Source organism: Vicia villosa, unplaced genomic scaffold (genome assembly GCF_029867415.1).
Source record: "Vicia villosa cultivar HV-30 ecotype Madison, WI unplaced genomic scaffold, Vvil1.0 ctg.000436F_1_1, whole genome shotgun sequence".
NCBI classification, from domain to species: Eukaryota; Viridiplantae; Streptophyta; class Magnoliopsida; order Fabales; family Fabaceae; genus Vicia; species Vicia villosa.
In genome coordinates, this window is record NW_026705207.1 from 617,488 (window position 1) to 632,964 (window position 15,477).

A 15,477-nucleotide genomic window follows, 5' to 3' on the forward strand; every position below is an offset into this window, starting at 1 on the left:
TGACCGACATTTTCACCAAAGGATTGAAGATCGACAGATTCCTGAATTTGATAAAGAAATTAGGAATAGTTCTGATCGACTACGATTAGCATATGATCAAGAACTTGGATTATAGGGGGTATGTTGAGATATTGTTGAGATTGATATATTATTGAGATATTAGATAAAATACCAAATATAATCTAATATAATAATATCAAATATAATCCAAGTTGTGTAAGCTTAAGCCCAATGAGAGTTGCATATATAAATAGTCAGAGTTTGTATCATTATTTGTACACATAATTACAATTCAAGTGAATATAAATCCTTATTTCCTTATTTTCTTTTTTTCTCTCCTCTTACTAAAATTGCCTCACGCACTAACAGAATTAAATATTTATGATGTTTTAAGTTTCATAAATTATTATGATGTCAAAGACTCTTCCATGAAAGTGCTTCAAAATGTATATCCACGTGATTATTTATGCGAGTTTTATCTATTTATTATTATACTTTTACATAATTTAACTTTTAAGAAAGATTATACTCCATACAATCCAATTGCGAATATTAATCTCATTAGTAGGAATGATAATAATAAGAGTTTGGACAGATTACTATGACACTTCTACTCATATCTACGGTTATAAAAAATTATCGTACCTGAGTTTGGGCATAAAAGTTAACATGTGCACTTATTTCTCATGGTTATGTAAGTACTCATACTAGTATCAATTATTTGCAATTTTAATAAAAAAAAATAATCATTATATCATTTTAAATTTTTAAAAATATTAAAAAGTTTTTTTTTTAAAATTATTATTGAAATAATCATACACTTATATTAAATACCTAATGGTTTAACTTTTATATATTTTTTAAAATGAACATATATATATATATATATATATATATATATATATATATATATATATATATATATATATATATATATATATATATATATATATATATATATATCCGTACATTACCAATTTATTTTAGTGGATATCCATGCATTACCAATCTATTTTTGTGGAAAAATATACCAAGCTCGTGCTTGTATAAAATTGAGTGTTTATCTTATATGTTATGTTATATGTGTATTTTTTCTGAGTTTATAATGAAAATAGGTTTAATTATCACCCCTACTGATAATGTTATTGAGATTTATAAGATTGATTCGCTTAAAGAGTTCAAGACTATCACTATATATGATTTTTTTTTTCTTCCATAAACACCTATCAATATTGGAAACTTTGACCAAATTTCTAAAAGAGTAAACCATCTACCACTTGTGTCATTGTTATACCATGTTCATTATTCAAACATTAAATGAATTACTATAGTTTTAACCATAATTAATTTACTCCACCTACCATAAAATCAAACACACATTTAATCCTTAATTATCAACATTTTCCAATTAAAAATTATAAATGAAGATTAGAGAGGAAACAATAATAATTGTTATGATAATAAGACAACAAAATTTTATATCAAAAGGTTCTTCATATATAAATGGGTCCAATGTAAGCTACAAAAGTCCAAATTCATATCAAAAGGATTTTCATATAGTACATCATGTCCTTTCTTTCTTTTCACACACGTACACGTATATACATTTAAGATTAGGATATCATCCAAATCAATTTATTTCAATACATATATTGGAATCAAACTATAGCACCACACCAACATACAAAAACAACAAAAACATTCCAATCATAAGATAGTTTGGATGTTCAACCGCTCTTACAAATTACTCTTAGCAAGCGGGTCCATCACAAAAAACCACCCTTTTATAACAAACTTCCACACTATACTTTTAACACACATTTTTTATAACACACTTCTTTCTACATAATGAAATTCATGTAAAATCCATTAAATAATGAACTTCATAAATTTCAATTAGTGAGAGTGTGTATTGAAAAATATTAAGTCAGGAGATTCTGCATATACTAGACATCAAATAAATACTGATATCTAACCATATAAATGCAGAGTCGTCCTGACTAGTAGAGATATGAATTTCAACATCCTTAACATTCGGGGATAAGATTGTGGTTTCTTCTAGGGTCGTGACAATAATTGTAGATCATGTAACTGTTTTGGACCCATTGCATTGCCCTATATTGTTGAGGGCTAAGGCTACCATACCCACCAGAGACAGATGGTGATTGACATGAGGTAGGGCTTTCAATGGTACAACCTTGTAATTTGAAGTTTGTGTACCTTCCAACAAAGGGTTGGAATTTATAATCTGCTTTGTATTTTCCACCTTCTGTTGCCCAAGAAGATGCATCCCAAATTGATCCGTACAGATACATTGGTCTTGAAGGGTAGGTGGCATCAATTTTCCTAGGATATCTTCTTATGGGAACATCATCCACTAAAAATCTGCATGGGTTGTTTTTGCCAATATAAGACAAACTAGTTAGTAACCAACCAAAACTAGATCTATAAGCAAGATTATAATAAATTTTATTAATGCTTAGTGCAAGTGGAAAATTATATCATCACTACTTGGAGAAATGAATATAGTTAAGAAGAATTAGATGATATACTAAGGAAGGTTTTAAAAATCGGTTTGTTATCGCGAAAACAACTGTGACTACTGATATTTTTATTCTCTTTTTTTGAGATAAAGAATAAAATATGAATAATTCACACATCGACCGCAATCAATATTGTAACATATATACCGATCAAAATCTTAAAAGTCTTTCGCGATTGCAACACGACTGTAACCGTTATTTAAAATCTTAATAGTAAAAAATATTTTTTTGGTTTATAACTCAATTAGAAATTTAAATTTATTTTTAAAATATTTAAATATAACAATTAAATTATATTTTCTCTGTCTCACAATAAGGATTAGACTTTCACCTAAATTAAAAAAATGTAATAAATAAAAGAGAGTTAATTATCTTTATTAATTATATGTGTATTATAATTATTAATAAATAAAATAATAATAAATAAAATAATAATAAATAAGTATAGAATATTAATTTGATGGTATAATTGAAAATTAAAAAATTAAAATTGACAGTTATTTTAGAACAAATAATTTTTTCTCAATAATTTTGGAATTTTTTTAAAGTTTTCTTTATTCTTTCTTGTCATTTTTTCCTTTTCTTATATCTTCTTTTCTTTTCAATTACACCTCTCACTTTCTCTCTATTTATTTTACTTTCTTTTTTATTTCTTTCTCTGTCTTTCTACTTTTGTTTGTCATAAACAACTTTTTCAACACCTCAGACATATTGATAAAGAAACATTAACAGTTTCAACTATGCACAAATTAATTCAGTCATCATTACATTTAAACCTTTTACTTAAGAATATATAATTTATTTATTAGTTGAAAAATATACTATTTAATTTTATATTACAAAAATTTACTTATTATTTAAAACACCGTGAGCATAGAATTTTTATATCATATATATAATTGTGAAACAAAATGGTATTTTCAACTGAAATATTGTGACAGAGACATAAACATGACAAATAATTACTAATGTTGATGAAAATGAATGAAGAATAATACTTACATTATTTCATTGGGTTTCCATAAAATAGCATAGTGGTGAAAATTTTGAGTTGGGTCAAACCAAAGATGAAACTGCATCTCTCTTCCTATAATGTTCCCATCTCCACTTCCTCTCATATATACATTTGTTTGCAACACATATGGCTTACCTGGTGTTGTGCCAAGAAACTCAATGTCAATTTCATCATGGTTTCCTGGATGATCTTGATTATTTGATAGCTGCAAATTTGAAAGTAAAAAGTTATTAGTCATAATAACAGTTACATCCGTTTTCGAAGTTATTAGTCAGAGACGTTAGGCGAAGTTATGGAGTAAGTCTAGCTTACATATAGAGAAGTAATAACTCCGGCGGTGTATCCAGGTTGAAGCTTGATTGAAGCACCAAAGTATCCGGATTTATAGGAGTGAAGTGACTTGAATCCACTACCTATGTTAACAATAGTGTCAGATAAAGTTCAAAGCAGACAATACCTCAGAGCCGCAGTACAGAAGACTTATTGACATACCTGAGTTAGAGTCGAGCCATATTGTTAATGAGTTTTGGTCCAATCTTTGATGTTGAGGCCCCCAAAGGTTTCTAAAGCCTTGACTAAAGGTAATTGGACTGATTTTGGAACTAGGGTAGTAGCCAGGTGAAGGTGGACCTTGAGCATTAGAACAAAGAATTGTGAGTGATAGTGCAAGAAAAGTGAAGAGAATAGAGGATGATGGCATTGTTGTAGTGAAGATTAAACAAGAGGAATACTCTGTTTAAAATGCAGGGGAGGGCAGAGGATAAGAGGTTAGTTGTTTCATGTTAAGAGTATGGCTACAGAGTTGCATATATAAAAGGATTTTGTGGCCCTACATTACCAAAAAGATGGTAAGTTAGTTGATTAGAAGTTACACACTTGGACAAAAAGTTATCAAGACTGTGTTTTTTAGTTTTAAGCTTTCGTTTCGACGGAAAGGATTGTCCCACTTATAAGTTATTCTCTGAAGTGAAATTTTTAATAGATAGCTAACACACTCTGACGTTTTGGACCGAACATCTGCAGTATAGAAATAAATGGTGTTAAAAAATGTAGTTGAGTCTAACTCACCGTAAAAAATCAATCTCATAAGGTCACCATTACCCCTACTTATAAACAGATACTCAAGTCGTAAATTATCTGAAGCTGGACTATTAACATTTTTATACTTCGGGTTTTGGAGTTTATTAACCACTCGAGGTCAATGGCATAGTAAAACAAAACACTTTGGAAAATAGTACAAGTAATGGTGTGGACTTTTTGCATTTATTTTCTTCAAGGGATGAAACTTTCTTTTTCTAAGTAAATACTCGTTGTGGTAAAGTTAATGTATATTATTTGATGGTTAAATATGAGGGAGGAATGATGTTGATTTGGTAAGTTATGACGATTTCACATTAGAGGACAAAGGGATGAATTTAGATATATAGATATGTATGGTTGGCCTTCCAAATCTAAGAGCATTATTATTATTAACACGGATTTGGACAATGTTATATTCAAGAGAAAAAACGTGAGCAACTAGATGTATCTACATGTTTTTCTTTGGGATATGTGTTGGGAGAGGATGGATAGTTTGGAATGATGAGAACTTTCTTGTGGTGCTTTTGCAATTATTCAATTTCTTCATGTATATATGAATCAAGATTGTTATTTCTTGCACTCATCGAATGTTAATTAACTTAGAGTTTATCTTAGGTTAAGATTTAGATTTTAAGAGTGCGCTTTTATCAATGTTTAAGATTTGAATTCTGATAAATAAAAATAATTTTTATGTTGATTTAAATTTATTTAAATTGTGTTCGAACTTTAAATAAACTCCTATGAATAAATACACTAGTACAAAAATGTTAATTTACACCCGTTTTTTATTAAATTTACACCCATTATTTTTAATAAAAATCGGGTGTATATCCACAGGGTGAGAAATGTCTAACGAATTTACACCCGTTTTTAAAACGGGTGTAAATACGTTCGTAATTACTCCCTATTTTAAAAATATCGGGTGTAAATACGTTCTACGTTATACCCTATTTTAACAAAAATCGGGTGTAATTGGGCGTAATTACATTTTTAATTACACCCTATTTTAATAAAAATCGGGTGTAATTGAGCGTAATTACGTTTTTAATTACACTCTCTTTTAATAAAAATCAGGTGTAATTGGGCGTAATTACGTTTTTAATTACACCCTGTTTTAATAAAAATTGGGTGTAATTGAGCGTAATTACGTTTTAATTACACCCTGTTTTAATAAAAATCAGGTGTAATTGGGCGTAATTACGTTTTAATTACACCCTATTTTAATAAAAATCGGGTGTAATTGGGCATAATTACATTTTAATTACACCCTATTTTAATAAAAATCAGGTGTAATTGGACATAATTGCATTTTAATTACACCCTATTTTAATAAAAATCAGGTGTAGATATGTTCTTAATTACACCCTATTTTAATAAAAATTTGGTGTAAATACACCATTTATGAATGAACAATTATATCTATTTACACCCTGTTTCATATACACTATTTAGTTATATTTCATTTTCAGTCATAATATTGCAAATACTATAAAATCATACACATAAAAATCATATTTTAACTAAGTCAAAATATTTTTAATATTAACCAAAAAGTATAGAAAATCATGTACAGTAATAATATTTCAACTACTATAAAATCATACACATAAAAATTATATTTTAACTAAGTCATAACACTTTCTTCATATATAAGTTTTCTTCTTCTTCTTTGGCTTTCATTTTGGCAACATTTCTATGTCCTTATCCTCTTCAACCATTTGTATTTGATCTTGTAGATTTTCCTCCTCAACCTTTTGATTTTCAACCATTTGCATCATACAAACCATGCCACATCTAAAGGTTAGTGATAGAAACCGGTACCAATTGAAATAATTCACTTAATAACAATGATTATTGTTCAATATTCTCTATAGAAATGATCTCAAACAGAAACAAAACACAATGTTAGTCAAACTTCTTAATGGTACCAATTGAAATAATTCACTTAATAACAAGTTTATAACAGCTAGCATGTATAAGGACTTGCAGGGATGAATGAGTTTCACCATCACCAGAGAAGCTGCAGCTGGTTGAATCACAATGAAACATGACTGGAGCACAAAAAAAATGTCAACTGGCTGAGAGTGAATGACGGTAGAAGAAATTCTAAACACGCCGGAAGGATAACACAGCAAAGAATTTTAAGTTACTATTAAGCCAATTCGGGACAACTGCTCCAAGAAATGCACATAATTGCATCAACATCCCACATCAGTATTGTTACTGACCCCATTCGCTCGTCGATGATTGAAAATATTACGCCAGCTTGGTATGAAAGAATAACCTGAAAAAAGGTATTCATAAGCATTTGCATCAAGCATTCAGTTATTTTGATAATGCTCCGGATATAAACGAAGTCAAGCAAATACCTCTCTAACAATATTTTTGCCATGTGAGATAGGATGCATTCGGGTCAAAAGTTCAAGAAACACAACACCGAGACTGTAAACATCACTCTTGTCGGTCAACTTGTGAGTTAAGAAGTACTTCGGATCAAGGTAACCCTGCATATTTAAAATCAAGGGGTGGGAAAAAGATTAAGAAAAGATAAATATCAAACTGTTTTCAAATAAATTATAAGTTGTTTTCATAAGTTATCGTAGAGAGCTTAGAAAAATAAGCTAAAAACAGCTTATATACATATCATAAGCTTCTTCCGTATGCTCCCGTCAAATAGTCTCACAAGAGTTTATGTCAGTCAATACATAAGTTCAAATAAGTTAAACCAAAATCCAACTATGAAAATCTTACCGGTGTCCCTTTTACCACTGTAGATACATGACCAGGAACAATGCCTTCCATATCTGGAACTGGGGCAAGCCATGAAAGTCCAAAATCTGCCACTTTTGCAGCGAGCTTTGAGTTCAATAATATGTTGCTGGCCTTGACATCCCGATGAAATATGGGAGGATCAACTTCATTGTGTAGATACATGAGACCTTTAGCTGACCCTAGCGCGATTTTCAATCTCGTGATAAAAGTCAGAGGTTCTTTTGATGTAACTGTGTAGAACAACATACGATGTTACTAAATCATAAGAAGTTAACATACAATATCGGGAAGATAGAAAACGAGAAATTCAAATGTACCAGAAAGGTGATCCCTTAGTGTGACATTTGGCATATATTCATAAACCATTATTTACAATACAATTTGAACTAGTAGAAACTTGTGAAGTTTGAGCGGAGTCCATGCAATCGTAAATAGAGGATGAATAAGCACTGCTTGGCCTCCCAGAGCTTACGAATGATATGTCTGTATCTGATTCTGTGAAGTCCATGCATATCATTCCAATGGTGCCTCTTCTTGCTCTTCCAAATGCAGACCTGCAGGAAACCAAACCATGTTATATATATGCAGAACCATTCAGCAGAGAAAAAAGGAAGAACCTTGTATGCTTGGAAATGTTTTTCTAAAAGAATACTTACTTCATAGATTCATCCTGCCAGCCATGAGGTTTCATTGACGGCATGTCCGTGGCATACATAGCATACATACATGTTATTAAGACATGACTACAATAAATTACTAGCTTAGTTCTTTTAATTTACAAAAAAAAAAGGCAAACCTCTCAAATTCATACGTCTAGAGCATATCTGCTCCGCAAATTGATTTATATCATGATTACATAGATTGTATTTATATGAACGAGAAGCCAAAGTAACCGTTCCAATCGAATTAACCGTTGTAACCAAAATATTATCATGTGATATCAAAGGAGTTCCATACCACAAACAAATTAAGCAGTTCAATAAGGAATAAATGTAAAGTAACCCTGAGAACATTTCTGTTGAACCATTTCTGATAATTCTCCTAAATGTAGGTCTGAAATTTCAAAAATCAAAACAAGAATCAACATAATGAAAAATAAACATAAACTACAACTTCAAAATGAGCTCAATTATTCAAACTTCTTACATGGGAGATACAAATAACCCAAAAGAAAATTCAAAATGAGCTCAATTATTCAAAGTTTGTACTTAATGCATTGTTCCTCATCTCATTGAACCACTCTTCAGATATCACCCCTATATCACTTCATAAAATGAGCCAAAGTAATGAAACAAGATCAAACAGAGTGAACCAAACCAAATAACTTACATAAGACGTTATGAAATCAGTATCAAAGGAACTCACATAAGACATTATGAGCAGAGATTCTATTCTTAGGGTCTCTATCCAACATCAGTTTTACCAAATCTTTAGCACTGTCAGAGATTGTTGGCCATGGATCCGACTCAAAGTCAAGATCCGACTAATGTTTACGGAATAAACTGCCATTTCGTAAATTTGAAAGACTAAATTAATGGACACTTAGAATTTGGAGGGCGAAAATGATGATTTACTCAAACAACATTGGTCCATTGAAAATAATTCCACAGAAAGCCCTAAAAGAGATAACTCGAGTAAAGATCACTTCCATTCACCTAAAAAGAAACATCAGGAATGCATTGATATATACCTGCAAGTCTAACACATAAAGGCGACTGGTATTTTCACTATCGGAATAACCATCTTGAGTCCTCTAGGCCTGGTCACCACCACTACAAAATGCATTGGTTCCCTACATCACCAATATGTCACTAAAATCAATCAATTCTATACTACAGATCATTGGTTTCTCAGTAACAAACTAAAATGGAAAGTCACGAATATACGATACCCACGGTTTCACCTACAGATTCTAGATTACCATTAGGCAATACATTGGATTTTTTCTCCTTTTCATTATTTTTTGTCTCCTTTTCTCCTTTTCTTTTTTCTAACCAATGAATACTTTAAATAAACAATAAAGTTGCAAAAACAATTATCTATTTTTAAAGAGTACTAATAAAAACAAGGTTATATAATTTACACTAGAATAAGCAATAGTATACGTATATGTTTTCTTAAGAACAATTTTAACTTCTAGTTTAAGTAAACGATAAAGTGAAAATAAAATATGACGACCTTAAAAAGAGTCTTACATTTAAAATACTAAAATAATTCAATAACTTTTTTAATTTTCTTTTCCTTTTTAACCTATATGCATGACTGCATGTCACATGAGGCATTGGATGAATGATTCTTATGCTTGCTGTCTCGTGTCTCATATGTGTTTCTAGATGATACACATTCTAGATTATCAATAAATAATGAATAACTAATCTCTATCTTAAATATGTGTTGCTGCTAAAGCACCGTCATACTAAATAACCCATTATTTGACCTCTTATAAAGCATATTAAGAATGTAGACAATTCTAGAGGAGCCTACAATTCATAGTCAATGCTTACTTCTTAAATCTGACAATAAATATATTGTAGAATGAAGGAATCATGTTGCCTTGAAAAGAAAAGATAAAGGGGACATGACGAAAGAATGCAGTCTTACATTTGGCGTTGATATTGAGTGTCAAACTTTTTATCCAACTCCTGCCTGGTTTCTTTGTATTTCTCAACTCGAAGAAGGGAAGAAAGAGAGTTCTGACTTTCATTCAGTAGAGCTGTCTTCAAAGCTGATATCTTATTCCTGACTTCATCCTGTGAATCCAGAAGATCAGAAACAAGTATGCTATAAGCATAAAACAAATCATGATGTAATTTACTACAAGTTATACGTCAATCAAGAATGACTAGCTATTCAATAAGTAACTGACAAGTCAAATTGGTAACAGGTGCATTGGGATCAAAATAGAACCACTCACGGTAACCCTTGAATGATGTTCGTGTGCCAACTCAATCAAGGCACCTTCTACCTCCCCAACTTTATTCATCAGATAAGGTTGCACTTCAAAATCAAGGTCAACATAGGAATCATCACTGTCACTGAAACACAAAGTAAATGACAAAAACATTGCTATCAAATCAAAAAATTCAACGGGAAACATGAAGTTAACATTGTTAAATTAAAAGAGATATACGGGTTCAAAGTCGATTTTATCATGATTTGAAATATGAGATTAAAGCCATGGTTTACGAAATAAGCACCTTACATAAAGGTCATCACAAGTGAAGTGTTTTCCAGTGCTGGATACCACCAACGCTTTGTCATCCTCATCATCATTCTCACTCTCCGTCTTATACTGGGGCACGAAGTACAAACCTTCTACCTTTCTCAATTTCTTTCCCACCGGATAAGTTAAGCCTGAAAATCAACAGAGTTCAATTTGACAGCAATGACATGCTCATAAGGCAACAAAATGCTTTTCACAAACAGTTGGCGTTCAAAAACAGAAAAAAATACCACTGTTAGCAGATTGAATAGAAACACTAGCAGGCATTGAATGTTCTGGCTAGACTGGTTTTTCCAAGGAAGCCGAACAAAGTCCTAATACAAATGAAAAGCAGTTAAACTGAGTGGTTCAAGCATCTATATCTTATCAAATACTTTAACATACCAGGTTTAGGGTGAAGGGGCTCTGGAACACCACCCGTAGAACCTTGTGGATACAAGTTTGCATCAAAAAATGTAGAACCCATATCCTTTCTCGCAGCTTCTTTCTAAAAGAAAATTGTTACTAATCACAAATTCGTTCATATAATCAAACACAAAAAACAAAAATCCACAAACAATAGAATGACCATAGAAATTGGCCTTTACGACACATACACAGGTGAAATACAATAATAACAAAAATTTAGGGTTGAGATGGAGGAGAGAATAAAATTACTCACTAAGCATACAAGGGAAGGGACGATTGTTGATGAATCGCTAAACCTCAAGATTGTTGCGACTGTAATAAACATGACGATAGATGAAGGGGTTTTTGCGATTTAGGGGTTTTCCTAAAGGATAAAGTCAAATTACTCACAGTGCTACACAAAGGAATGGGCGATTGTTGATGAATCTCTAAGCCTTAGGATTTTCGCGACTGCAATAAACATGACGATAGATGAAAGAAGGGTTTTTTTTTGTGATTTAGGGATTTTCCTGAAGGATGATGATGATCGGTGAAATGCGATGAATCTGAGTTTATAACTTTGTGCGATGAATCTGGATGAAATGCAATGAATATGAATTATTTATTTATTTATTACTATGCCATTAACATGTTTAGATTATTTTTTCATCAAATAAATTTAGATCATTAGTATGGGTCCAATAATTTATTAATTTGTTAATAATGTTTAAATTATTTATTATTTAATATGTCATATAGATTAAATATTTTGAATCATAAAATTAAATAAATTTTTTTAGTTTATATAAATTTACACCCGTTTTTTAATTTAAAGGGAGTAATTGAAATTTTATTATAATAACATTTTTAATTTAAACCCGTTTTTAGAAAATAGGGTGTATATTGTCACTTGATAATATTTCAAATAACATTTTATTTACAAAATTGCCACCGAATTTCTCATTTACACCCGTTTTTAGTATATCAGGTGTAAATTTTAAAATTATTTTGTTCTTTTTGCACTAGTGATAGTAAGATTGATCTTTTGAATTAACATTTTTTATAAAATATTCTTTCACGTGAATGAGTCATATATCAAACACTTTGATAACTTATTAATTTTGAGAGACAAAGTTTAAACTCATTTGAGAATAGGTATACAATAATTATTAGTATTATATTAATTAAAAATAATTTCTTTAACCACCACTATTTTAAATTTAAAAAAAAAAAAAGAGACCATAGTTTGGAGACATTATAGTAATTAGAATAGTCCAGAAAAAGATTTGTTTTGGAAGCTGGCCGGAAAGTAATTAAGGGCGGAAGGCAGCTTCCCCTTCGAGCATATTTTGTGCCAAAAGCTTACCATGAATGACCGATGATTAGTTATAAATTAATATTATTACTGTTAGGCTAATAAAACAGTCATATTGAAGAAATATTTACTGTTTGTTTTTTTATTAAGTATGAAAATGCAGTAGGAAGACTCTTAATATAACAAAGGAAATTATAAAAATATTTGTTATATTTGTTTCTCTCATCTCTCATTATAAAATACTCTCACTTGATATATATATATATATATATATATATATATATATATATATATATATATATATATATATATATATATATATATATATATATATATATCAATCAAGTGATATGCCTCTTATTGGAGCATATCAAATAAGAGCATTTTAGAATGAGAGATGAGAGGAACAAATATCAACCATTGAATTCATCAAGAAAAAATGTTAATACAATGCTCTCACTTGATATGCCTTTTATATATATATATATATATATATATATATATATATATATATATATATATATATATATATATATATATATATATATATATATATATATATATATATATATATATATATAAAAGTAACTCAAAGGTGTAGTTTCGGTTTTCTCAAAATAACTGAAAGTATTTAAGATAATTTATATTTTTCAACTAAATAATCTTTCATATACACCATTAACAAGGGATCAACATTTAAGGAGAGATATTCCTTCAAGATAACTTAAATCCATTTGAAAGATTAACCACTCGCAAAAAATAGTATTTTTTTGGTACTAATTAGAAATATGATCTTAAATCTATTTTATACGAGTCAAATATGTCATAAACTCATATCATTTAATTTCATATCACAATTTAATCAAAGAATGAAAGCGAAAACGCACATAAGTTTTTCATTGAGACCATAATCCATAATCTTAGGGTTTTTTCTTAGTTTTTAATATTCTAATTTGACTCCTCTTAGAATTATATTGATTTATGGTATATACACAATAATCTTAGATTTTTTTGACATTTATACTTTTAACCACACACTTAATATTATTAGATCATTTTAGTTTTGGTTAATTTAATAATGACCCTAACACATGTAATATTACATTTGTGACAAAAAATTCTAACAATCTCCCACGGGTCATACATGTAACTTTACATACTTATTAGACTTTATGAACTCAAAATTTGTCATTATATTTTCTAAGCATATCCAAATTAATTTGTCCATTAATCATGACAGTAGACAAAATCAAAGTGATTTTCATTATATCAATCATAACTAAACTCATCAATGATCATTAATAGTGACATAACTAAATGACATAGATTCATCATGGGATGTGTAGCATAAAAATCACATAAAGTTAGTATGTACATGTTGATTTTCAACTGGTCCTACTTTACTTTAATGAGATCAATCAATAACCTTATTGTACAAAGTCTAAATAGCTGAATATCAAACTTTCTTAATTGGAAAATGTCCAAAATCATAGTATACATATTACCAAACATAGAACACAAAATTCATAAATGACTAACTTCCACTAAACTAAAGATTCATATAAACGTAAAACACCCATGTGAGCAGTGTGCTCATAAAAGACCTTGAGATGAAGACCTTTTGTAAGAGGATACGCTACCATGGAATTTGTCCTTAAGTGTTCTATGGAAATTGTATACTTTGTACCATTTCCTTAACAACTAGGAACTTGACGTCAATATGTTTTGACTTGGTTGAGCTCCTATTATTGTTGGAATATATGATGTACGGCTGATTTATCGTCACAGTATAACTTAAGTTGTCTTTCAATTCCTTCCATAATTCGGAGCCTAGTGATAAGGTTCCTCAACCAAATCCCATGGTTGGATGTCTCCTGCTACCATGATGGATGAAGCCGTAAGAGTTGGCTTGGCAATGCGTCTAGAAACTGCACCACCAACCAACAAGTAGATATAGCCTGAAGTGGATATTTTACTATGTTGGCAACTAGTAGATTCTGAGTCAGAGTATCAAGTGATCTCTAATTGGTCTAACCTCCTATACGTGAGCATATAATCTTTTGTTCTCTTTAAATACCTCATAACCTTTTTGGCTGTTTTCCAATGATCCATTCCTAGATTGCTAAAATATATGCCTAACACCCCAATTATGAAGCAATATTCAGACTTGTACATATTGCGCATACATCATACTCCTTACAGTTTGTCTCCCTTAGCATATAAACTTTTTGGGACACTAACTGAGACTCAATTTGTCTCCCTTGGCAATTGGAGTATCCCTTGGTTTACACTCCTGCATGCCAAACCTTTTAATTACCTTTTCAATATATCTCCTTTGTATAATCCTAGAATACCTCGAGATCGCTCTCGATGTATCTGAATTCCTAATTTAAAGGAGGCGTCACCAAGATCTTTCATTTCAAAATTTCTTGATATAAATTTCTTGGTTTTGTGCATCATGCTTATTCATTGGCGGCAAGCAGTATGTCATCAACATACATGATCAAGAATATGTACTTGCTCCCACTAAATATGTGACTCGCACAATCTTCAACAAAATTCACCTCAAAACCAAATGAGAGAATTACTTCTTGAAACTCATGGTACCATTGACGAGACGCCTGCTTTAGTCCATAAATAGATTTTATTAGTTTGCAAACCACATTCTTTGAGTCTCCCGGTGCAATGTTTTTTTGGTAGCACCATATAGATCATTCCATCAACATAACCATTAAGGAATGTTATCTTGACATCCAATTAATGAAGTTCTAAATAATAATATGCAATAAGAGCCTTGGTTATCCTACAAGAATCTTTCAATGAAACTGGAAAGAAAGTCAATTTAAAGTCAATCCCTTCCTTTTAAGTATAACCCTTAACCATAAGACGAGTCTTATACCTCTCCACGTTACTGTTAGAATCCTGTTTGGTCTTAAAAATCCATTTGCAACCAATGGGTTTCACACCTTCCGGTAACGGAACAGTTTCCCAAACTTTATTCTCTTGAATGGACTTATACTCCTCCTTAATTGCTTCAATCCACTTTTCTGAGTTGGAATCATGCATGCCTTAGTGGAAGTTGATTGGATAATCTTCCATCATACCATTATTTTAATCATGTTCTTGGAGATAGACTATATAA

The 15,477-nt window shown here is 30.4% G+C and overlaps 2 protein-coding genes across 8 annotated transcripts; both read right to left on the minus strand.

Moving 5' to 3' along the window:
• Positions 1-1,515: 1,515 nt before the first annotated feature.
• On the minus strand, positions 1,516-4,349 carry LOC131628248 (probable xyloglucan endotransglucosylase/hydrolase protein 32). The gene is made up of 4 exons (XM_058899108.1): positions 4,051-4,349; positions 3,871-3,971; positions 3,546-3,763; positions 1,516-2,385 (listed from the first exon to the last, which is right to left on the minus strand). The coding sequence occupies exons 1-4, from the start codon at positions 4,256-4,258 to the stop codon at positions 2,028-2,030; spliced, it is 885 nt and encodes a 294-aa protein (XP_058755091.1). The 5' UTR covers positions 4,259-4,349; the 3' UTR covers positions 1,516-2,027.
• Positions 4,350-6,135: 1,786 nt separating this feature from the next.
• LOC131628249 (probable LRR receptor-like serine/threonine-protein kinase At1g06840) lies at positions 6,136-11,792 on the minus strand. 7 transcript variants are annotated; one of them, XR_009291705.1, is made up of 12 exons: positions 11,295-11,792; positions 10,864-11,120; positions 10,613-10,764; positions 10,277-10,445; positions 10,012-10,160; positions 9,101-9,202; positions 8,776-8,912; positions 8,557-8,674; positions 7,728-8,463; positions 7,390-7,640; positions 7,008-7,142; positions 6,136-6,922 (listed from the first exon to the last, which is right to left on the minus strand). XR_009291705.1 is itself a non-coding variant. In XM_058899109.1 (9 exons), the coding sequence occupies exons 6-9, from the start codon at positions 7,774-7,776 to the stop codon at positions 6,791-6,793; spliced, it is 567 nt and encodes a 188-aa protein (XP_058755092.1). In that variant the 5' UTR covers positions 7,777-7,964; positions 8,067-8,463; positions 8,557-8,674; positions 8,776-8,912; positions 9,101-9,202; positions 10,012-10,270; the 3' UTR covers positions 6,136-6,790. The 7 variants fall into 7 exon arrangements, 2 of the variants coding, with proteins under 2 accessions (XP_058755092.1, XP_058755093.1); XR_009291706.1 differs by lacking the exon at positions 7,728-8,463 and having other exon boundaries at positions 7,390-7,589; positions 11,295-11,353; positions 11,432-11,783; XR_009291707.1 differs by lacking the exon at positions 7,728-8,463 and having other exon boundaries at positions 7,390-7,589; positions 8,557-8,666; positions 11,295-11,785.
• Positions 11,793-15,477: the final 3,685 nt, after the last annotated feature.

Bases quoted from the DNA above. Each gene is read 5' to 3' on its own strand.
- LOC131628248 (XM_058899108.1), bottom strand. From the start codon at position 4,258: ATGCCATCATCCTCTATTCTCTTCACTTTTCTTGCACTATCACTCACA. The intron at 3,764-3,870 runs GTAAGCTAGACT...TCAAATTTGCAG, and splicing joins GAGTTATTACTTCTCTATAT to CTATCAAATAATCAAGATCA. The intron at 2,386-3,545 runs GTAAGTATTATT...CAACCCATGCAG, and splicing joins TGGAAACCCAATGAAATAAT to ATTTTTAGTGGATGATGTTC.
- LOC131628249 (XM_058899109.1), bottom strand. From the start codon at position 7,776: ATGGTTTATGAATATATGCCAAATGTCACACTAAGGGATCACCTTTCT. The intron at 7,143-7,389 runs GTAAGATTTTCA...TTAAATATGCAG, and splicing joins CAGTGGTAAAAGGGACACCG to GGTTACCTTGATCCGAAGTA. The intron at 6,923-7,007 runs GTATTTGCTTGA...ACCTTTTTTCAG, and splicing joins GCAAAAATATTGTTAGAGAG to GTTATTCTTTCATACCAAGC.